At 51.4% G+C, this 23382-nt stretch overlaps 1 protein-coding gene across 4 annotated transcripts in view; it reads left to right on the plus strand.

Annotated features, from left to right (window-relative positions):
- Window positions 1–23382, plus strand: part of TEKT5 (tektin 5) — a 49695-nt gene that overhangs the window by 7599 nt on the left and 18714 nt on the right. Inside the window, exons 2-6 of one of the 4 annotated variants that reach the window (XM_073899517.1) lie at window positions 6633–6824; window positions 9362–9445; window positions 10039–10109; window positions 14131–14274; window positions 18262–18484. In XM_073899517.1, coding sequence (XP_073755618.1) covers window positions 6657–6824; window positions 9362–9445; window positions 10039–10109; window positions 14131–14274; window positions 18262–18484 — 690 coding nt within the window. In that variant the 5' untranslated portion in view covers window positions 6633–6656. Of the gene's footprint in view, window positions 1–4667; window positions 6825–8572; window positions 8956–9361; window positions 9446–10038; window positions 10110–14130; window positions 14275–18261; window positions 18485–23382 lie in introns of those variants that run through there. The other 3 variants (XM_073899515.1, XM_025855623.2, XM_073899516.1) reach the window with 3 other exon arrangements.

Below are 23382 nucleotides of genomic sequence, written 5' to 3' on the forward strand. Positions count from 1 at the left end.
AGTTAGTTCTTGTATGTAATTTTGGTATACGGTGCAAGGTGTGGGCTGAAATTCATTTTTTTAATCTATAGATACCCAGTTGTTCCAGCACCGTTTGTTGAGAAGACTATCCTTTCCCCACGGAATTAAGTCTGTGCCTTTGTTGAAAATCAGTTGACTGTGAATATGTGGGTATATTTCCGGATTCTTTAGTCTGCATTGATCTCTTGGAAGTCTGTGCTCTCCCATTGATCCTTGTCTATCTTTGTGCTGATACCATACTGTAGCTTTATAATAAGCCTCGAAGTCAGAAAGCCTAAATCCTCCTACTTTTTTGCTTTTCAAAGTTGTTTTTGGCCATTTTAGGTCCTTTGAACTTGCATTTAAATTATAGAACCAGTTTACTAGTTTCTACCCGGGGTGGGGAGGGGGGAAGAGCCTGCTGGGATGTTCACTGGGGTTTGCTTTGACTCTAACCTTCAGCTGGGGAAGAAGTGGCTTCTTAGCACTGTTGAGGTTTCCGGTCCACAAACATAATGTAGCTTTCCATTTAGGTCCTTCTACATTTCTCTCAGCAAGATTTTAGAGTTCTTTTTTTTTCTTTTTCCGGTCTTCTGTTTCTTTTTGGAGGCTTTCTATTGCTGCATCTTCAACTTCACTGATTTTTTCTTCTTCATTGTCCCAGCCTGCCTCCTTATGGGCTGAATGTTTGTACCTCCACCCTGACCCCCAGTTCATCTGTCGAAACCCGGACTCCCCATGTGATGGCATTAGGAGGCGGGCCTTGGGCAGGTGATGAGAGTGGTCGTGCCAGCAAGGGAACCTCACCAGAGCCCACCACACTGGCACCCTGATCTCGGACTTCCAGCCTCCAGAACTGTGAGAAATAGGTTTCTGGGGGGGCGCCTGGGTGGCTCAGTCAGTCAAGCCCCTGGCTTCATTCAGCTCAGGTCCTGGGATCGAGGTCCGCTCAGTGGATGGTCTGCTTGTCTCTCTCCCTCTCCCCCCCACTTGTGCTCTCTCTCAAATAAATAAATAGAATCTTTTTTAAAAATACATGTTTATTGTTTATAAGCCCCCCAGTCTGTTGTACTTTATGGCAGCCCCGGCTGAAGGAGACACCCCTGTAATCCCATCTTGTGTATTTTGCATCTCAGACAGACTTTGTCGTTCCATCTTCTAATGTTCAATTCAGTTGTGTGTGTGTGTGTGTGTGTGTGTGTGTCTGCCATGTCTCTGCTTACTGTGTCCTGTTTGTGGTCTAGCTTCTTGAGTTCATACTCTCCTGCTGCTTGCCTGCCTGGTAATTTTTATTAGATGCTAGGCACTGTGAATTTTACCTTACTGAGTGCTGAAAAATTTTCTCTTTTCACAAGTATTCTTGATCTTTTCTCTGGGGGCAGGGTTAATTGACTGGAAACATTTTTTTATCTTTTGAGATCGGGCTTTTCAGCTTCACTCTAGACGGGACCAGAGAGGCATTACGTCCGGGGCTAGTTTTGCCCTAACCCCGAGGCAAAAACCCTTCTGAGTATTGGACTTGCTGCTGCCCAAATTATGAAATTGTCTACTGTGGTTGGTGGGATGGAGAGCTATTCCTAGCCCCGTGGGAGCTCTGGGGATTGTTCCCTCTAACCCTTCGGGATGATTCCTTCCCCAGCCTAGGGTGGTGTCTTCATGTACCCTCCCCAGTGATGCTCTGCTAAGAGGGACCCTCTGCATATCTCCAGAGCTCGCTTTGGGTAGCTCTCTCCTCTCTGACGCTCTGTCCTTCAGACCCTTGCCACACTGGTGTCCCGCATTCCCAGCCCTGTCTCTTCAACTCAAGGAATTCCCTGTCCCTGCGCTGAGGCCTGGAAGCTTTGCCCAGGCAGTGAGCTGGGGTCATTGTATGACTTGCTTTGTTTGTTTCTCGTCCCTTAGAGATGACTCTCCTTCATGGCCTGATGTCCAGTGACTTCGAAATCATTGCTTTATATATTCTGAGTGTTTTTGAATTGTTTCAGTTGGGAGGGTAGAGCCAATCTCTATTATCCAATTTTAGCCAGAAGTGGAAGTCCTATTAGGGTATAAGTATGGAAGATATATATAATACCCACTAGACTGTCTATACCATATACATGAGCATATGTGAAATACGTACTATGTATACATTAAAATCTTGCGAATGTGTGTATATATATATATATGGAAGGCTTAACCAAAAAGTAAAAGCCTCCCTCTGTGTCTCTCACCCCTCAATTCCACTCTTGTCCCCCCTAAGGGTAATCACCCTAACGCGGGTTCCGCTGTATCCTTCTGGAAGTGTTTCCGTGTGTACAAGTTACACATATATATATATCATACCGTGTAAACAGTCTTGTATCTTGCTTTTCTTCCCTTATATTTTAGAAATTAATTCTTACCAACTACAGGTCCATCTTCTTTTTATGCTGCATTAAAGCATAAAAGCCATAAAAACTATGGCTTTTTATGTTAGCCATCCTGTATTGAGGGGCCGCAGTTGGTTCTGCCTTTATTCGTTGCTACGATCAATGCAGCAGTGAACACACGGCCCCGTGTGCACGCACTTAGCACTCATGGAGGCATGTATCTGCGGGGAGATTTCCAGAAAGATTGCTGGGTTATTAGACACCAGCCAGGGCTGGTGCTCTAAGCTCCCAAAAGATATCCTTCTTGAATCCGAAGTGGGGGAACATGCTTTGTTGTGACATGCAGGTTTGGGTTTTGAATGATACAATCTGACATAGATGCTGAGTCGAAAGCAGCTTCTTTCCGGATTTTCTGTCGTCGCCCCCCCCCCCCCCGTGTGTCCCTATTTTGCTGTTTTTCTAAGCACGGCTTGGAGCCACCTCCAGTCCCCAATTCTGGCTGCCAAGCAGGTGCAGGTGCAAGATCCCTGCCTACCCACAGGGGGCGCCCAAGGAATGCTTGCCGATTTGATTTGACGGCTGCAGAAAGTTCTGTGGCACGCCGCTGCTCCAGCCATCACTTAAGTAAGACAGTCTAGATGCTTTTCTTCTGTAGGTTGCTGGGCTTCCCATTAAATTCACAGACGAGAAAAATACTTGTGGTGGATGAGAGGTCTCTCTAATCTCTAACGTATTTGCTGAGGTAGATAATAGTTTTAACACTCCTGCCCTCTCTACAACAGTATTTCAGGTAATGGTTTTGTTCCTGGTTAGTTTGGATGCAACGGACAAATACAGAGATTACCTTTCAGTTTCAAAGACACTGAGTTTAGAAAAGAGTTCATGTATGAACTAAAATGCCCACTTTCCAAATAAAAATATCACACCTCGAAGGTCACGCTGTCCTTCACCGTTGTCTGTTCTGGGCACCGGCGATCACACAGAATGACAGAATGGGGAAGTTGCGAAGTTCTGGTTTCTTCCCATCTGGCCTCTCCTTGTATATCTCGAGTCTACTGTCTGAACACAGGGGTGCAAAACACCCCAAGGGGCTGGAGACGAAAATTGCACCCAAAGAGAGCGCCTACTGATTCCCAAGCATTAGGAACTGACTCTCAAAGCAGAGTGTAGGGAGCCTGCATGTGTTGGGGCTGACTGAACCCCGGGGGCTACGGGTCCTCTGAATTAACTTCTACGTATACTCTATTCAGTAGAGAATAAGCAATGAAAATTAGCAATTTTATTTTTATTAAATTTGTAAAATTTAATTTTATTTTATTACAGCAATAGAGAATAAGCAAAAAAAACTACCCAATTAGAAACTTACATTTTATTAAAACACAACAGTATCTTAAATAGAATTATCACAGGACCCAGCAGTTCCCCTCCCTGATATATATTCAAGAGGATTGGAAACTTGGACACGAATGTTCGTAGCAGCATTATTCATAATGTCCAAACGTCCATCCACAGATGGATGGAAACACAAGAGTGGTCCATGACACAACGGAGTATTATTCCAACGCAAAAAAGAATAAACTACCTGCTACGACATGGATGAACCTTGGAAATGCCACGACCCCTCCCTTGGTGAGGCGCTGCTAAAAGTCAGAGTTATACTCCAAAGGTCTTACTTTTAGTATTTTTCACTTGCTAAATTTTTAGAAGTTGATTCCTTGAGTCTTTTGGACTGGGCGCGCAGGCTTACCATTCCTTTTTCCGTGGAGGTAATAGCCAACTGTTCTCAAATGACCTTTCTCACTTAATAGCTTCTGACGTTCTGTTGCTTCATTCATCCACCCACGCACCCACCCACTCATCCATTTTTTTCGTTCATTCAACAAACCCCAGTTGTGCACCTGCTATGTTACAGGTATTCTACCAAGTGCTGTGGATGCAATGACAAGGAAAATCCAAACAAGGTCCTTTCCCTCCTAGAACGTATTTCAGAGTCTCACTTCAAGTGTGGTCCCTGGACCGGCCTCCGCTGGGGACTTGTAAGAAATTCAGCATCTCCGGGCCTGCCCCAGCCCAACTCAACCAGAATCTGCTTGCATGTGCTTGTATCTGCATACACGATCTCCAGAAAAAAATAGAAAAATCTGATTATAGTAGTTATATCTAGGAGGACTGGACATAGCTAGGGGCGATGAAAGAAATCTTTTTTTTTTTAAGATTTTATTTATTTATTTGACAGAGAGAGAGACAGCGAGAGAGGGAACACAAGCAGGGGGAGTGGGAGAGGGAGAAGCAGGCTTCCCGCTGAGCAGGGAGCCCGATGCGGGGCTCGATCCCAGGACCCTGGGGTCATGACCTGAGCCGAAGGCAGACGCTTAACGACTGAGCCACCCAGACGCCCCACGATGAGAAAAATCTAAATCTTACTTTATACCCTTAGATCTTGGTCACATTGTTATCTTTGGACACGAACCTTTCATGCTTCCAACATACCCTGAATCTTTTTGGTCCATTTCTTGGCTGCCCTGGATGTGTAACCACTTCCTGTGTGTGGTGTCTCATCTTAAAGGACCCTACAAAAGAAAGCGTTGTAGGTGTGGAGGGGGTCCAGAGCCCACCCTACAAGATGGGGGTGGGCGTCAAGGCTCAGTTCTAAGTTCTCTGTGGAAATTCAGTGAGTATATGTAAACATCAGAAATACAGAAGGTGCTTAATGTTATCTTCCTCTTGGTCCTCTATAGCCACTGTTTTCGGTCGTAATTAGGGAGAGAATTCCCCTTGACCATCACACTTCACTAACAAGGACCACTTCTTTGAGGGTTAGGTTCTTCTTTTTCCCATATCAGAAGGGGGAAAGGCCCCACACATCAAGTACCCCTCTTGTTCTGAACCTTGAGATCTTGTTGCTGCTCCCACCAGCCCAAGAGGGGCAGGTTTCTTGATGGGTAAAACCATTGGTAGAGAACAGAGGGTTGAATACTCTTTCTGGCACAATCAAGCTCTTGATTCTAGATGCCCGTTCGTTCGTTCATTCATTTGTCAGTGTGCTGGGTGCTGGGACTTAGTGGTGAGCCGGACAGACATGGTCTCTGCCTCACAGTCCCCCCCCCAACACCCTCTTTACTGAGTTAAGGTGTATTGAAATACGGCTTATGTACGGTGAAACTTACCCTTTCTAGCAGACAGCTCTGTGGGTCTTGACAAATACGTGGAGCTGTGTAACCCCCACCACAGTCAAGACAGAGAACGCTGCTATCACTGCCCCCACGTTTTCCCATGCTCCTTTGCTCCTTTGTGGTCCCTCCACCTCCCTCCACCCCCAGCCCCTGGGGGCCCCGATCTGTCTTCCGTCCACATGGATCTGTCTTTGCAGAATGCCATCTAAGTGGAATCCTACAGGATGTGGTCTTTTGAGTCAGTGGCTTCTACTTGGCTTAATCCATTTGAGATTCCTTTTTTATTGCTGAGTAGTATTCCATGCCCTGGACGCTCCACGTTGGTGCCGTCTTGGGGATAAAGAGGGGAGGAAGACAGCTAACCTTGACCAGATGGTCCCTGGGCTGACAGAGTTTACTACATTTTCTCCCAGAGGCAGAGTTAGGCGTGAGAGGCCGATCTGATTATTAGGGAAAAATAGATCAATGCATTTCTTACACCTCCAATTCTGCGGCTTGAGAAACTCCCCTTCACTTTGTCTTTTTTGCGTGCGTTTCGATTGGGACAATATGGCTCCAGCCGGCCTGAAATGAACAAGGGCCCCAGTAGAGCCCCACTCCCCCAGGCTTTATGACAACAGTGCGGAGTCATAGAGGTCCGGCCCATCCCTAAGAGAAGATCCTTCCCCTCCCTGCCGTGCCTTGGCCCCTCAGAGTTTCGCCCAAGGGTGGCTGATGGGGGAGGATGGAGTTTCTTGGAACCACCCAGACGACCAGTTACTGTGGCCCCAAGAAAGCCTGTGGCTTCAGTGCCCTGCCCCCGGCCGTGCCGGCCCCGGAGATCCAGGAATGTTACCAGCCCTATTACCTGCCTGGGTACCGCTACCCCAACTCAGGGAGACCCAGCCTCTTCTACAAGATCTCCAACGCCCAGACCTGCATGGATGAGGGAGCGATGTGCCTCAGCGCCCTGAGGCCACCCACCATCCTGCCCGCGCTCCGCTCCGCACTCTTCTGTCGCTACAGCCCCCATGACTGGGACAGGTCCAACAAGCTGCAGATGCGCGGGGCCGAGGCTTCTCGGCTGCGGGCCAGCCGGCTGACCGGCGACTCCATGCGGCTCATGCAGGACAAGGACCAGCTGACCCGCCAGATGCAGGAGGGGACCAGCCGGAACCTGGGCCAGAGGCTGTCCGACATTGGCTTCTGGAAGTCTGAGCTGGGCTACGAGCTGGAGAGGCTCCTAAACGAGAACCGCAGCTTGGAGACAGTCAAGAGGCGGCTGGAGTGTGTGGCCGAGGAGCTCAACTGTCCACTGCAGGTGAGTGTGGGTGAGGAGGGGGCATGGCAGCCGCTGGGAGGGCAGCCCTGGGCGCTCCGCTCCTCTCCAAGGAAGGTCGAGGCCACGGGCACTTTGTGGGTCGGTTCGCGCTGCATCATCATCTGTGATCAGTTCCTATAGCCCAGGATTATCCCAGTCAGATCGGGGTTCCTCAGACTGAACCGTATTTCCTTTTCTCCTTGGGGTTACGTCAGAACTGCAGAGGTTTTATCCAGACATTCCACACGTGCCTGTGTGTGCGTGTGGATGCGTGCACGCAGGGCGCTCTGTAGAGGGATATACTTAAAATAATGGCTGTATTTTTTCTCCATAGCCCTAAACATCTTCTAACATACTCTCTAACTTATGCATATATTTATTTATTGTTTTGCTCGCTGAGCTAGAATCTAAGTGCCACGAGGGTGGGGATTTTTGTCTGCTCTGTCACCAGCGTGTTCCAGACAGATCCTCCGCTGTGCTGGGCAGCATGTCTGTGTTGGTCCTCCATTGGCCGATGGCCCGTTGTCTGGGTCAGTGTTCTGAATGTCTTCCCAGCCTCCTACAGTGCTTGGCATATAGTAGGCACTCAGTAAGTATTTCCTGAGTAAACGAATACGTATCTGGATGCAGACATGCTCGACGCTCCTTTGTCTCCAGTCACATCCCGGATCAGCTAGGACTGCTTTTGGCGGCATGTAACGGACACCTGACTGCCGCTCAGCCAAGGCTCAGCCAAGTCGCGATGAGAATTCCAGAAGGAAACAGCAGGCTGCTGCAGCCTCCACTCGACGCCGGAGGGGAGGGGACCCAGGAGCCTGTGTTTCTGCTCTCCTGTCCTCAGCTTGTGGCTTTTGTCCCACTGCTCGGGAGGAGATTTCATATCTCCTGTTGCAAGCTCCTACTTGCAAGGAGCTTATTGATCTCATTTGAGGCAGGAAGATGGGGCAGGGCAAAGGGCACCCTGTGCCAACTGTGTCAGGGAATGTCAGTTTTCTGGAAGGGAACATCCTGCATTTCCAGACCCCTCAGGAGACCTGGCACCGAGCGCCTCTCCGACATTATGGGGACTCCTACTGTGTCCCTCTGCCCCCCAGGCTTCTCCCCTGAGAGGAGAGTGGGCAGGGGGACCTGAGGCAACAAAACCTGCTGCTGTCCTCCTCTGCTCTCCTCACCCCTCCAGCCTGTCTGGGAAACCCGGCTCCGTCTGGTCACTGGTGCAGCTCCTCTGACAGTCACGTGGTGGCTTGGCTGGGGGACCAGAGATCTCTCTGCTCCACTGCTCCCTGTCTCCAGGGCTGCCCCCCTCCTCCTGGACAATGATGATGCCTCCTTCCTGTCGTCCTCTCTCCCGCCCCCCTCCCGCCCATCTTCCAGCTAGAGGGGGCGATTTTAAATATGAAACTGGATCTCCACACTCCCTCGCTAAAACCCCCCTCAATGCACCCTGTTAACACCGAAATTCCTCGTCACCCACTCCAGCCCCTGCACAGCCCGGGCCCTGCTCACCGCTCTAGCCTCACCTTCTCCAGTTCCAGTGGCTCCCTCTCTGCCCCTCCTCCTACTGCAGGGCCTTTGCACCTGCTGTTCCCTCTTCCTGGCACATTGTTCCGCTTCGTCTCTGCTGCTTCTGATAATTCACGTCTTAGTCTGTCACCTCCTTAGCGAAGTCCTACCCGGCCAACCCCTACCGGTTGCTCCCCACCCACCCACATCCCCCTGACTATTCGCATCCAAGCCCTCTTCCCGGTGAGAAATGATTGCACCGCTTTGTGTGTTTACTTGTGTGTGTTCTCTCCTGTCTCTTAGAGCTCCTTTAGCGTGGGGACCCTCCGATTGGGTTGATTGTGGTCTCCCTAGCACCTTGATGGGGTGTGGTCGGAAAAGGGGCTCAGGAAATTCTTGTGAAATCAGTGAACCCCTCTCCCCTCCTGAGTTCCCAGATGCATTTGCATCCCAGCACCAAGACGTGGGGCTCCCTTGCTTCCTTCTCCCTCCTGCTACTCTTTGTGACATCACAGGCTCGTGGCCCAATCACCAGGCTTTCTCAGCCTCTCATTGCAGGAGCTCCCCTGGGCAGCCCCTGCTCCAGTCTTCTGTTCCATGCCGCTCATGGCCCCACGACCATTGCAAGGTGCGTGGCTGTGTGACAGGGTCTCACTTGGCCCTGGACACATTCCAAAGCCCCACCCCCGCCCCATTTACAGATCTCCAAAAAGGGATTTTCACACACATTCATAGGTAATATTTATTGAGCATATTCTGAGTGCTTTACATTTGTCGAGCCAACTTAATCTGCACGGCAAACCTGGGAGATATGCCCCCGTATTCTACCCATCAGCAGGCATGGCATCCCGCGGTCCCCACGGAGGGGGAAGGGGAGGTGAAGCCCACCCACAGGCACAGTGATGAGGCCACACGGAGCATCCAGGTTTGCTGGAGATAAAGCAGATCACGGCAAAGATGGATGTGAGTCGCCTGCGGTCAGGGTCTGCATATGGGTGCAGGGCAAACACACTCTTTCCGGCTGCTCCCTACAGGTTGCTCTGGAGTGTCTGTACCATCGAGAGAAAAGGATCGGGATCGATTTGGTCCATGACAATGTGGAGAAAAACCTTATCCGGGTAAGATGCTTCCTGGGTCTGCCCAGTCGGTCATAGAGGTTTCTGAGCTGCCTACCAGCAGCAGAAGCGACGTGTCACCCCACGCAAAGTCGGGGCTCAGAAAGCATTGTTGGGGGCCTGCCCTGCATGGAGAACAGGGAGAATTGAAGTCATGAGACCCTCAGTTTTTATCTCCAAAATGGGCATCGTCATAATACTGATAATAACAATAATAAAGGTAGCGTTTATGGAGCACCTACTATATGTCACATACTGTACCATTTCATATGCATTTTTTAATGTAATGATAAAACAGTCTACAAATGAGCACTTGGCACATAGTAGGTGCTCAGTTTTCTTCTAATCGGGAAGCGTATAAAAAAGGAAGAAAGTAAGACGAGGAACGTGGATCCTCCAGAGCTGACCCTTACCTGTCTGGCCCGGGGATCAGGTGGGATGAGGCAGGAAATGGACCCCGCCTTGACATTTCACCTTGGGGGGGAGGGCGGGTCAAGGGTGGGCGGCGAGAGGTAGGGGTGGGGTCACTTGCCTGGGAGGCCGGGGTGCAGTGACTTTCTAAGGGGCGCTGCTCTTTTTGACATTTTTCATTGCAGGAAGTAGATTTGCTAAAATGTTGCCAAGAACAGATGAGAAAACTAGCTCAAAGAATTGATATCCAGATGCGGTAAGAGCTGCTTCCTCTTCCCCCTCTCGGGGTCTGTTTTGGGTTTCCCCGGTTTCCGGGGGGCAAGCAGACGGGCTGTCCGTCTCTCGGTGGTTCTTTCAGTCAGTGGTGTGCTGGCAAGGGTTTTAACAACCAGCACTCCAGGGAAGAAAACGAAATCCTGCTCTGTCGCATCGGCCAAGGTCAGTGGTGTCAGTCAGTGCTGTGGCCGCCATGGCCGATCTCGGTCTCCCCGTGTGTGCCCCAGGTCTCCGAGACCCAGAACTTCACCGGCTGCTCTTTTTTGCACGTAGGGCCTTGACAAAAGAAATGGGCCTCACTGAGCCCCCCCCCCCCACTTAGCCTGCGGCTTTCCCGTGTGAGTTCCGAACTTGGGGAGATGGCAGAGAGCAGGGGGCTTTGGGTATCAAGGAGAGGAGGGGCCAGTGCCTCTCCAGAGGGGAGCTGGTGGACGCCTGGAGCCCTGAGTCTTCAAAAGCAATCAGCTTTTTGTTCTTGGAAGATGACATAACTGGTATCATGACAAGGCAGGAGGCTCCCCTGCATAATTAGAGGGAGGCCTGAGTTTTACAGGGCTTGGGGCCCCTAGCTAAGCCCTTGGCACTCGGCTCCCCTGGACATAGTCTTCCCTCCTGAGGCTGGAGCTGGGCACGGCCTTTAGCTCTTACGGGGCACGCTGCTCTGCTGGTTTCTCCTCATTTCCTCAGACACAGCACGAAGAGGCCTGGTCGCCTAGCCCCAGCTGCCCCTTCGGGCTGCGTGGGGCGTGTGGGTAACCTGGATGCTGAGGCATCAGGCAGCTTGCAGACAGGCCCTGGGGGCTGGCCGTACCCGCCCTCCCAACACACACAGAGCAGCCCCTCGCCTCCACTGAGGACTGGGCAGCAGGGACAGGGTCACCCAGGGCAGTGTTGAAAAGCTCCCTGCAGGTCTATGGGTGAGGTCCGGGCCGACCGCAGAGGCGGAGGTGTAGGAAATGAGGTGCCCACACAGCAGTGGTGCGGGGACCGGTGAGTGGCCGAAAGCAGGGCTGACTTCTGCCATGTGCACACCTCTGACCTGATAGCTGACAAGTCCAGCCCCCACTTGGACTCCTGTTCGCCTCCTGTTTGTCTGTAAGTTAATGTGCTTAAAAAAAAAAACAAAAAACCCAAATCCTTACATACTTGTATATAAAAAACAAAGGGAGCGCTTCTGGCAGGCAAATGTCTTAGTTGTGTTTTTCTTGCCCTTATTTTTATGATCACCTATTTTGGGCAAGAAAGAGTTTTCCGTTTGTGGTTGACATGGGGCTATGGCAGAACTTGGTGTGGGGGTGATGGAGGGCTGGATTTTGGGAACTGGGACAGTTTGAGCTGGCAGAGTAATAGAATCCCAGACCGGAAATTGGGGAGCTGGACCCTGGAGGGGAAATCATTCCAAGATGAGACTGGCTCGTGCAACCCCAGCAAAGAAGCAAGATGTGGGAGAGTAAGGAGAGCTGGAGAGACGGAGAGGGACAGACACAGAGCAAGAGGAAAAGCGAGGGAGGTAGGCACCAAGAGGTGAAGGCAGCTGAGGCAGGGAGGGTGGTGGAGAGAACGTGAGCTTGTGGACAGGCATCCCTCCCCTTTGCCAGGAGAGAGCCCGAGCCACCCTTGATAGAGGCTGTTTGACCTTGGGCAGTGGCCCGCTTGTCAGAGGATGCCTGTCTTCTTGAGGAAGCAGCTCGTGTTGCCAGGACTCCCTGATTAACCTGGAGCCGGCCAGAGCCTCAATGGGAGAGCCTCAGCGTGCCCTTGCCCCCGTGGGGAGGCTCCACCACTGACCCGCTCAGGTGGCCTCCCTGCATCTGGGCAGAGCTGTGTCCCTGTCTCACCGGAAGCCCCAGCAAAGCAGAAAAGCCTGGGCAGAAGCCGTATCAGGGTTTTTGCTTGTAAGCCAACAGCAGGGTGAGCATTGGCATAGGTTGGGCTCTATGTCATGGGCCAAGAAGGGGAGACAGGGGCCGCCTCCTCTTTCTCCAGGCTGATTCGCAAGGGCCAGGAAGCTGGGCCAGCCAACCAGGGATTCTGAGGCCCTGGGTCCCCTCTAGTGCTCTGGCATGTTTCTTTTTTACATTCTGCTCTTCATGTTCCAGTTCATTAAGCAGGCCAGGGCCCCGTTTCTCCATTGCTCTGCCAATTCAGAAGTCCCCAGGGGCCTCAGGATGGTTCCTCCTATCCCATCATGACTCCCCGAGCATTCTGGTAGGTGGGAGCCCACCATCAGGATTTACTTTGCTTGCTTCTGGCCTCACCAACATCCAGTATCCATAGCAGAAAAAGAAAGTGGCAAAAAGATGAACAGAGGCAGATGGGAAAGGGACAGAGAAAGAAACACAAAGTCCCTAAGACAGAGAGAAACCAAGAAAGATGAGGCAGAAAGAGAAAAATCACACACACACACACACACACACACACACACACACACACACACACCCCGTGTAAAATGTGCGCTGCTCACTTTAGTTGGTGTGTCTGGACATCAGCTGGCTTAGTGAAAGTTATTCCCTTTTTATTCCCTGTCACCTCGAAGCACTTCAAGGACACGGTCCCAGTCGATGCTCAGGTGTCTTTAACACTGACTAATCTTGTTTCAATCAAGACAGACACAGAAAGGTTCAGGCTTAGAACCTTCTGGAGCCAACATATTCTAGCTAGGATTCTGTTAGTGTTTCCTTAGTATTTATGTTTGAGGTGACCTTTTAACAGAAGGTGCTACTGATGGTCATTTAAAGACAGCGATGTAGATTTTCCCTTTAGAAATACTCTTATCTAGGGGCACCTGGGTGGCAAGAGGCACCTGGGTGGCTCAGTCGGTTAAGCGTCTGCCTTCGGCTCAGGTCATGTTCCCAGGGTCCTGGGATCGAGCCCCACATCGGGCTCTCCTTGTTCAGCAGGGAGCCTGCTTCTCCCTCTCCCTTTGCCTGCCGTTCTGCCTGCTTGTCCTCTCTCTCTCTCTCTCTCTCTGTCAAATAAATAAATAAAAGCTTAAAAAAATACAATTATTTATATTTTAAAAGTGATTGTTAAAAAGTAGTAAGTAACTTATAGTGCAGGTACTTTTGAGAATATGGCAAGAATCATGAAAGTAGTTCTCCAGGGTCTGGAGGTTGGCACACGGTGGCTTTTAAGTCTAAGCTTCCCAGCCAAGATACCAGCCCTGCAGGCCCAAGTACTGGCCCTGTCCACTGTGCTCTGCCCCTGACTCCGCCCAGTCCCTGATGCCACCCATCTCTGACTGTCCAATCTTTGGCTCCGCCCAGTCGTTGACTCCGCCCGCTCACAAATGCTGCCCAGTCGCTGATTCCACCTATCCCTGACTGTCCAGTTCCTGACTGTCCAATCCCTGGCTCCCCCCAGTCTCTGATTCCACCCATCCCTGACTCTTCAATCCCTGGCTCCACCCAATCCCTGACTCCGCCCAGTCCCTGATTCTGTCCAGTTCCTGACTCCGCCCAGCTCCTCACGGCGTTCAATGCCTGACTCTGCCCAGGGCATGTTTCAGTACCAGGCTCTGTTCAAAATGAGAATTCATATCTTCTAAATCAGGGCAGCCCAGTACAGCTGGAGGGCCATATCTGGCCTACTACCTGTTTCTGTAAAGTTTTATTGGGACATAGCTATGCCCATTCGCTTATATATTATCCAAGACCGTTTCCTGTGTAGTTGAGTGGTTGCAACAGAGACCATATGACCCACAAAGCCTAAAATATTTAGTATTTGACTTTGCGGTAGATATTTGCCTACCCCTGTTCTGAATGACAACAGATCTGCTTGGATTGGGGCGGGGAGGGAGAAGTGTGGGAAGGTTGTGGGTATGTAGTGGGGGCATCAGAATGGGAAGAGGGCAGAGAAACCACTGGGGCTAGACAGAGCACCCTTCTGGGAGTCCAGAGACTTGGCTTTCAGCAATGGCTCTGCACCACCCTCCTGGGTGACCTTGTGCGAGGGACTCTGGGTAAGTGCACAGTCTCCAGACAAATCCTTGCCCCACACAGGGATAACCGAGATGCCCAGCATGCTCTGGAGAGGGACCTCGAGGACAAAACCTCAGCCCAGTTTATCGATGAGAAGTGCTTTAACCTGAGGAACACGTCAGACTGCATCAGCTTCTTCCATGGCATGGAGAAGGTCGATGGCACGTAAGTACTGGACTCTTGGTCCCCGTCTCTGGCCGACCTGATGGGGAGTGAGGGCTTCTGGCTCTGCTCCTGCCCCTGCCAAGGAACCATAAAGGGTCATCATGCACCAGTCAAGTAAGAAGCAAAGTGGGTGAGTGGGGATCCTTGGTTGCAAGCCACAGAATCCAATTCTAACCAACTTAAGACAAGATGGATTTACTGGAAATTTGTGGGGGAGCCACAGTTATCAGGAGAAGGCTGGAGGGGAAGGTTCTAGCAGCATGAATGAGCCAGGAAGTGGGAGCTAATCAGCTGTATTGTCAGAGCATGAATGTCTCCCCATTTTTGCCCCCTTTTGCCCAAGATTCAAATCCCAGCAAGAGGGTGCCAGAGATTGGCTTAGGGAGGGTCACACAGCCACCACCACTGGGCCAAGGCATGCCGGGCACCCGGATTGGCAATTCCACCAAACAAATTCAAAACAGAATGGCTGTAACCAGAAGGAAGAGGGATCCAAGCTCAGCTGGGAGAGCCAACTGGACCCAGGCTGCCTGGCTTCACATTCAGCCTCTATACTCATGCTTGGGGCAAAGTACTTAATCTCTCTGGGCCGCCCCCCCTCTTCTGTACAGGAATAAAAATAGCGCCCACCTCCCAGAGTTGCTGTGAGTATAAAAAAGTGGGTGTGCGGGGCGCTGAGCACAGAGCCTAGTGTGGGGGAATGACAGCGACTAACATGTATTTGAGTGCTTGCCGTGTGACCTCATTTTCTTGTCACAGCAGCTCCGAGGTAGGTGCCTTCTGTGTGCCTGGCTCTGTCGTGGGCATGTCACTGTTTCTGGAATTTCAGGCGGAAGGAAGGCATGTTTTCCCAGTTGGCAGGCAGTCCAAGGTCCGGGATAATGAGGGCTAGACAGAGCAGTGCTCTGGGTACAGGGAGAGGGTGGTATCTATCCTGGTCTCTTAAAAAAAAGGGGGAGGGGGTGCCTGGGCGACTCAGTCAGTTAAGGGTCTGCCTTCAGCTCAGGTCATGATCCCAGGGTCCTGGGATTGAGTCCTGCATCAGGCTTCCTGCTCAGCGGGTAGTCTGCTTCTCTCTCTGCCTGCCACTCCCCCTGCTTGTGCTCTCTCTCTCTCTGACCAATAAATAAAATCTTAAAAAAAAAACCAACCCAGAAACCTTCTAGCACAATATAATGTGCAGGGCACGTAGTAGGTGTGCAGTGTTTGTTGAATGAGCGAATGAATGAAAAGAGGGAGGGAGGGGAGAGAGAGGAAAGGATTTTCATGGCCATCTCCTTGGCCCAAGCCCAGGGCCACCTCCTGGACCTTAGTAACTACCCAAGTGTTGCAGTGAGCCTTTGGGGTTTCGGCAGTGGCAACCGGGGGGGATCCTCCTCCTCTTCCTGACAAGGCGACCCCGCCACCCCATGGTGCTGGCTATGTGAGCAGGACTTCAGGGGCCGCAGGCCCCTCGGCCGAAGCTGCCCATCTGGAGTGGGGGTCTAGAGGGCTCCCTTCCCAAACAGAGGCCTCCCTGAGATCTCGTGGCCAGGGCCTGGCAGAGATCGGGGCGGACAGCAAGCGCTGGAATCACTCACCACGTGTACTAACCCAGGGCTCTCTGTATTGGGAGCTTTCTTAAAGCAGGGCCGTGTCTGGGCAGGCGAAAGGAGACCGAATGCAGGAGCCCTGCTTACCCAAGTTCTCGTCGCCGCGGGTTAACCGATGAGTGATGGTGCCGACCGTAGGTGCCCTTTACCTGATGTTTGCTGAGGGCTAGGCCCCGCTCTTTGCAAACAGCGCCTTGTGAATCATAAACACTTACCAAGCGCTTGCTGTTGCCAGATGCTAAGATAGTGGTTTCACATTTAGTCCCTCACCAACCCGAGGGAGGGGGTAGACACCATTACTATCCCCATTTTACAATGAGGAGACTAAGGCTCAGAGAGTTGAAGCGACTGGACCAAGCTCATGCAGCGAGTGGGAGAGCCTCAGTCTGAGCCCACGTTGGACACGGAGCCCGTGTGTTTTACCTCGACACCTTCCTGCCTCCCAGCAAAGCCCGCTGCTGTCTCCTCCATCCTTAGAGGACACAGGCCCCACAAAACACGTGCCCCTACTGAGGCACGCCACCTTCCAGCAGACAAGCTTCCTCTGGTACATTCCCCCCAGGGAGAGTGTGATCGAGCGGGTTATTTTCCCTGGACAGCACAGCTGTCTGCTCCAGGGGAGGGCGAGGGCTTAGAGCTTCCTGCTCCTGACCTTGACAGTGCCCCGTTCAGCCGTGGAGACACACTCCGAGTCAATGTGCGGGGTCTCTCTGCTGTCCCTGGTGCTCCCCGCCCCCCCTTCCTCGATTGATGGTGAGTAGCTGTGTGACCTTGGAAAAAATGCTTCACCTCTCTGAGCCTCGAGTGTTTGTTGGCTAAAAGGTCTGGGTCACACACCATGCCCTGTCCCATCTCCAGAAGACCAAGACACCCCCCCCCCCAACTACTGCTTGATTTTTTTAATTCCTGCCAAAGACAGACAAGACGATCACATATGATGTGTTCTTCTTAAAATTTCTATTCACCATGCAATCTAAGTGTGCTTTAAATGTCTGAAAAGAGACTTCTATTTTGGAAAATTGAGTTTCTCTCTCTCTCTTTTTTTTCTCCTGCCTGAGAAGGAAGATGTTTTATTTAAGAACTGGAGATTTCCCAGCTAGAGGAGACCGTAAAAAGTTACCCAGTCTGGTTTACCCCGGAACTGAAGGCAGCTCAGGGAAATGCGTGTCCCTCCTTCTCAGAGGCTTCCCAGAGGAGAAGATCCCCATGCCTGCCCGTACATCAGTTGTGTGGTGCAGGGGGTTACACACTCAGCCAGGAAGTACTTTCTGTTGTCTAAACTGAATCCCTTATGCTTCAGCGCCTCTGAGAAGGTTTCCCTGCCTGGCTTTTCTGATCGAGTCTGTGTCTCTGAGGTTCATTCCCACCCCCAGATCCATTCTCCCGCTGCCCTGATGTGAGTCCTGCAGCTGAGGCTGCCCACTGCAGACTGTCTTTCCATCTGGTTCCCGCTGGGGTTCAGCCAGGAGGAAGGGCGCCCGTGGGAGGCGGTGGGCAGGAGGAGGAGGTTGGGGGTTTATTCTTCCTGCCCCCTCCCTCTCCTCCGGCCCTCAGTGGTGACAGCTTTGTGCATTTACTAATCCCGGAGCCCCTCGCCACCCTCCAGTCCTTTCTCTTTCCTTTTAGGACCCTGACAGGCACATAAAGCCGGGATTTATAAAACTCCGTCAGCCTGTCCCTCCCCGGCTAAAGTCCCTCCTAGCACACATACCGTGTGCCAGTGTCTCTTTCTTTGATGTCCGTCTTCCTCTGCTGGAAACGTAGCCCCGTGAGGACAGGGCTGGTGATGTTCTTGTGTCTGGATCTATCCCAAGTGCCTGGAACAATGCTTGGCGTGTGGTAGGCGTTCAGAGAACATTCGTTGAATGAGTGAGTCGGGGCAGGCAGGATGGCCACGTGCTCATCGCTGAATTGAAAGGGGCTCTGCAGCCAGAATGGACCCCCGATGCCTGCTTCTCGGCCAGGCTCCATGGTGTTGGTGGTGGTAGTGAGAAGGGAGTGCTTGGGAAGGAATCTCTGTCTCCTCCCATGAAACTCCCACCAAGCACCCTTTGAAAGATCAGTGCTCGCTAGGCTGCAGCTGCCTGCCCTGGAAAATGGGGTGGGGGTTTGGATTCGCCCAGTGGTTCTCGACGGGGAGCAGTTGTTACCCCTCTCCCAAGGGACGTCTGGCGATGTCTAGAGACATTTTTGGTTGTCACGACTGGAGGGCAGAGGGGCACTGTTAAACTTCATATAGTGCCCAGGGTGACCCCCCGCAACAGAGAACGGTCCCGACCCAGATGTCAAGAGTGCCCAGGGTGAGACTCTGGATGGGGGGTTCTCCAAGGCCTGCCTTCCACCCCCTGCCCCCGGTTGCTGTCTTGTGTTAAGTTCATCCCTGTGCCTCCTGCAGGATCTCTGTGCCCGAGAGCTGGGCCAAGTTCAGCAATGACAACATCAGGCACTCGCAGAACATGCGGGCCAACTCCATCCGGCTGTGCGAAGAGGCCGAGAATCTCTTTGAGGCCTTGTCGGATCAGATGTGGAAGCAGTTTACCCACACCAACCTGGCCTTCAGTGCCCGCATCTCCGAGGTGACAGACGCGAAGAATAAGCTGCAGACGCAGCTGGCGAAGGTAAGCGAGATGCGCCTGAGGACAGCTGTCTGCCCGACTGAGTCCTTACCTGCCTCCCAGTGGTCTTGGCAGCATCTGGCCAAGCTGTCCACCTGCCCCTGGTGCTGCACCGGTCCTACCGTCCCAGATCCAGGAGCCTGTCCCCCGCTCCCCGAAAGGGGAGGGGGCCGTGAGCGTCGCAGGGGGATTCCAGCATCTGGGGTAGATCCTTCCCTGCTCCCCTGATGATGGAGCTTGGAGCTTAGCCTGGCTGTCTCACGGCCCGCAGGGTCCTTCACTCTATCCGAGGGCTTTGCAGTGGAACATGACCAGTGAGTGTGGGTACAGTTATCAGAGCCCCAGGAAATGGGCCCAAGCGGCTCTCTGCCCACATCGGCATCTTTGGAAATGGAACCTTTTGACCTTCAAAGGCTTCCATAGCATCAGGGGCGAAGGGCTGCCTGATTTTGTCACTATCTCCTTCTACTGCCATATCCCTTGCCCTTTCTACTGCTCCTGTGGGAATGCAGCGTAGTGTGGTCTCTCACCTCCGGGGGTGGCGTGGGGGGCCCTCTGCATGGAATTCATCCTCCCTGCTCTGCCGATGCTCAGTGAGCCTACTGTGTGCCAGACACTTGCCGGCCACTAGGAGTGAAAGGAGGGGCTGTGCAAACAGTTCCCTGGTTCCTGTCCTCAGGGGACTTGCATTCTGGTGGAGGCTGTGAAATATGCATACGGGAAGGACTTAGGGATGACAGTCTGATGGTGGGGGGCAGGCAGAGGACTAGCCTTGAACCCGCATTCACAAGACAGAGTTTTAGATACAAAAATATATTATGTATACATTATATATATATATATATACACACACACACACACATATGGGGCAGTTAGGGGGCTGTATGCAAGGGTCAATGGAAATGAGACAGGGGAGGTGTAAGCCCCCCACAGACGCCACCCTATAGCCTCAGGTATGGAGGGGGCTGAGGAAATGGAAGTTTCTAGGGTGAGGGAAGAGCAAGGAGATGCATCAGGGCTTCTCACAGAGACCTTATACCGGGTGGCATCAGGAGCAGGTCACTAGGGAGCTGGGCAGCCAAGGGATGGTGGAAAGGGTATTCCCGAGAGTGGCCAGTGAGTGCAAAGGCCATGTGTGGGATGAGGTTGGAGCACGGGGCAGGTTCAGGTCATACAGGTCCTGGTAGGTCCTGGTGAGGAGTCCGGATTTACGCTGAGAACAGTAGAGAGCCTCAGAAGGATTTGAAGTCAAAGGCATTGGGATCCATTCTCATCCTTCGGTGGATCTCTTTCCCTCCTGGATGGAACAGGGTTGCAGGGATCAAGAGTGGACACAGAGAGAGTGGTTAAGAGGCTGTGGAAGGTGTCCGGTGAGAAGGATGGCTGTCTGTGCCACGGTGGTGGCGTGAGATGGGAGGGGGAAGGGAGAGATGTGAAATAACTTGAGAAGGCAGAGTTAGTAGATGGGCCTTCCCTCCCTCGTTTACTGAACATTTTTCTATTAATCTTCCCAAAACAGGGTTGAGAAACTTTTCCTATAAAAGGCCAGGTCCTATTTTCAGCTCTGCAGGCCTTTTGGCTTCTGTCACAACAACTCAGTTCTGCTCATGTAGACGGCCATAGATAGTATGGACACAAATGAGCATGGCTGTGTTCCAATAAAACTTTATTTACAGAACTCAGCAGTGGGCCGGATGTGGCCCACTGGTCGCAGTTTGCTGATTTTGCTGACTCCCAATGCAGTTTTATGTAGTTCATCATCGCTCCTTCCACCCCATAGCATGTGGTTGGAAGCATGGACGGAGCGTGGCTGCCTGGCTGTGAATCCTGGCTCCACCATCTCTGCAACGCGGGACAGTTTCCTTAGTGCCTGAGTTTTCTCATCTGTAGAAGGGGGATAATAATGGTTCTGACCTCAAGGCTGCCAGAAAGATTATCTGAGTCAACGTAGGGAAACCAACACAGTGTTTTATCCACAGTAAGCACTGTGTCAGTGGCGATGAGTTAATATATTTAGTTGGTTTACTTGTCCATGTCTCTCCAGGACGTCAATTCTGATTCAGCTCTGTAGCCTCCTGCTTTGTGTACCACCTGGCACATAGTAGAAACCCCTTAAATCTTTGTTCAGTGATTGAGAGGAACCTACAAGGTTGAGTTGCCTGTTGACATTTTCTAAAGAATGATCCATGAATGAGTTAAGGCTTTTAATTTCAAGCCTTTTTTTCTTTCCTTTCCTCCTTCCTTCTTCTGGGAAAAAATGTCCTATTATTGCCGTTAAATAAACATAGCAAAAAATGTACCATCGTCTTAGTCTGTTCAGGCCACTGTAACAAAAATACCATAGACTAGGTGGCTTATAAACAACAGACATTTATCTCTCACAAGTCTCGGTATCAGGATCAAGCCGTGGGCACATTCGGTGTCCAGGGGTAGCTGGCTTCTTGGTCCACAGACATTGATCTCTTGCTGTGTCCTCACATGGCTCTCCGAGGTCTCTCTTAACACGGCACTAAGCCCATTCATGAGCCTGTTGGTGACCTAATCACCCCTCCAAGACCCCGCCTCCTTTTACTGTCACAATGGGGATTAGGTTTCGACACAAATTTGGGGAGACGCCTTCTGTCCATAGCAACCACTATGAAGTGTATAGTTCACTGGTGTAAGGTACCTTCACACTGTTGTGCAACCATCACCACCACCTGTCTCCAGAACGTTTTCCCTTCTTCCCAAGCTGAAAAGAACGCCTGTGTTTAATTAACTCTGTGCCCATTTAACCACTCCCCAGTCCCCTGTCCCCCTGGCAGCCACCATCCTCCTTTCTGTCTCTTATGAACTGACCAGTGCGGGTCACACTTCCACACAAGTGGGATCATACACTATTTGTCCTTTTGTGATGGGCTGATTTCACCGAGCGCAGTGTCTCTGAGGTTCCTCCGTGTAGCAGATCGTGTCGGAATGGCCTTCCTTTAAAAGGCTGCACAGTATTGCATTGGACATGTATCCATTCCTCCTCGGGGGGACACTGGGGTGGCTTTTTGGTTATTGTGCAGACATTTTCTATTTTTTAAAGATTTTATTTATTTGGGGGGGCACTCGCGCACAAGCGGGGGCAGGGGCAGAGGGAGGAGAAGCAGACTCTCTGGTGAGTGTGGAGCAGATGCAGGGCTCCATCCCAGGACCCTGAGATCATGACCTGAGCCGCAGTCAGACGCTTAACCGACTGAGCCACCTAGGTGCCCCAAAGGAAGATCAAGCATTTTCTCTTGATGAGGCTTTTCATATTGTGGGTCAAATACAGTGCCTTGTCATATTTCATGGCATGAGGTGTGGAGGCCTGGGGGTGACTTGGGAAGCTCATTGGTGGGTCTCAGCGGCCGGCTTCTCATCCGTGAAACAGGGAATGAGACCTCTTACTTGATGATGTTACTTAGAGTTGATCAATGCATAGATTTTTGTGGCATCCTTAGCACAGGGCTTGGCGCATGGTAAACATTCAATAAAAGGTAACTCTAAGCATTCATGTTATTATCAATGAGGACAAAAACGATCTTTTGGGTGGAGGTGGGGAGCAAAGCCTTTTCCCTGAATTTCTCCAGGGAAGTTTGGGATTATTACTAATAGTCTCATTCCCGCTGATGAGAGAGTTTTTGCAACCCTGTGGATTTTTAATAATATTCATTATCTAATGACCAGCCGCTTTGCAAATAAGCCAGCACCCATTTGAAACACACCAAACCCCAGCCCGACACCATTGACAACACTGCCTGAGCGAGGACTTGTCTTCTGGTTGGTGATGATCCCGTGTTGTGTTTTTCTAAGACAATAAAAGGAATTGGAACGAAAATAAACGTATAGCAACCATTTCACCTTTTGATGGTTTGCTTCAGCTGGAGGATTTGGAACGCTTCCTTTAAAATTTTAACTTAATTGTTGAGCTCAGCCTGATTCTCCTTGGCAAGAAGCATTTCTGGAGAATTCTAGGCCCCCGTCCTCTCCTGGGCTACAAAGAAAGTATTGCCCTAGTTGTCATAAGAATCCGCTTGGAAAGACCAGGTCTACACGGTTCCCCATGCAGACTTTGAATCCAGCAGGGGTTTGGAGGCACGTAGGCAGCCTTAGCTGTTCGCTGTGATCCTAGGGTTCCATCCCTAAGGCCACACCCCAGACCTTGGAACTTGGCCTGGACCTTGTCCATGCATTTCATCATTGCACTCTGGGGCCTAGGGTGTGTCCTGGTCATATTGACCTCTGCTAGAAGGGAGGCTGGTGACCTCTCTGGGCTGAAGCGGGTGATGACCGGGGAGCAGACTGCTGTCTTTGAGAACCGATGCCCTCTGAGAGCCACCCCCGCCCCTCCCCGGGACTCCAGATCAGCTTAAGTGCCCACCTGTATCCAGTGACCCAGTGCCTCGTAGGGGTGGGCTCTTAATGTGGGGGAAAGGCGTGAGGGGGGAGGTATGGGGACACTGCTATAGAGCAGTGTTTATCCTGAAGTGTGGGAGCCAGGCCCTGGCCAAGGCAAGTGAGAGTGGGTGTATCACAAGCAAGAAAGTGGTTCTTCCTTCAATCCTGTTTCAGTCCTTGACGTGATCTCAAGGCGAAGTCCTGATCACATGCTAGAATGCCTTCTTGGCCTCTTTTAAACAGAGAGTGCCGGCCTCGGGCTAAGAACTTGGGACAGACGGCAGCGTCTAGCCAGAGTTTAAGTAACGTGGTTTTACGTGCATCTCGTTTCATGCATTTTTATGGTTATTTGCACTTAAGGCAAATGATGCGGATTTTCCACTGATCAGAGTGATACAAAGTTTTATTTTCAAATAAATGCTTTTGAGGGTTTTTTTTTTTTTCTAACAGTTGAGTGGATTTGCAGGAAAGGTTGTTCATTGTGGGATGTGTGGTGT

The sequence above is a fragment of the Callorhinus ursinus genome, unplaced genomic scaffold (genome assembly GCF_003265705.2).
Source record: "Callorhinus ursinus isolate GAN/ISIS: 27379988/994484 unplaced genomic scaffold, GSC_fseal_2.0 scaffold13, whole genome shotgun sequence".
Lineage (NCBI taxonomy): Eukaryota > Metazoa > Chordata > Mammalia > Carnivora > Otariidae > Callorhinus > Callorhinus ursinus.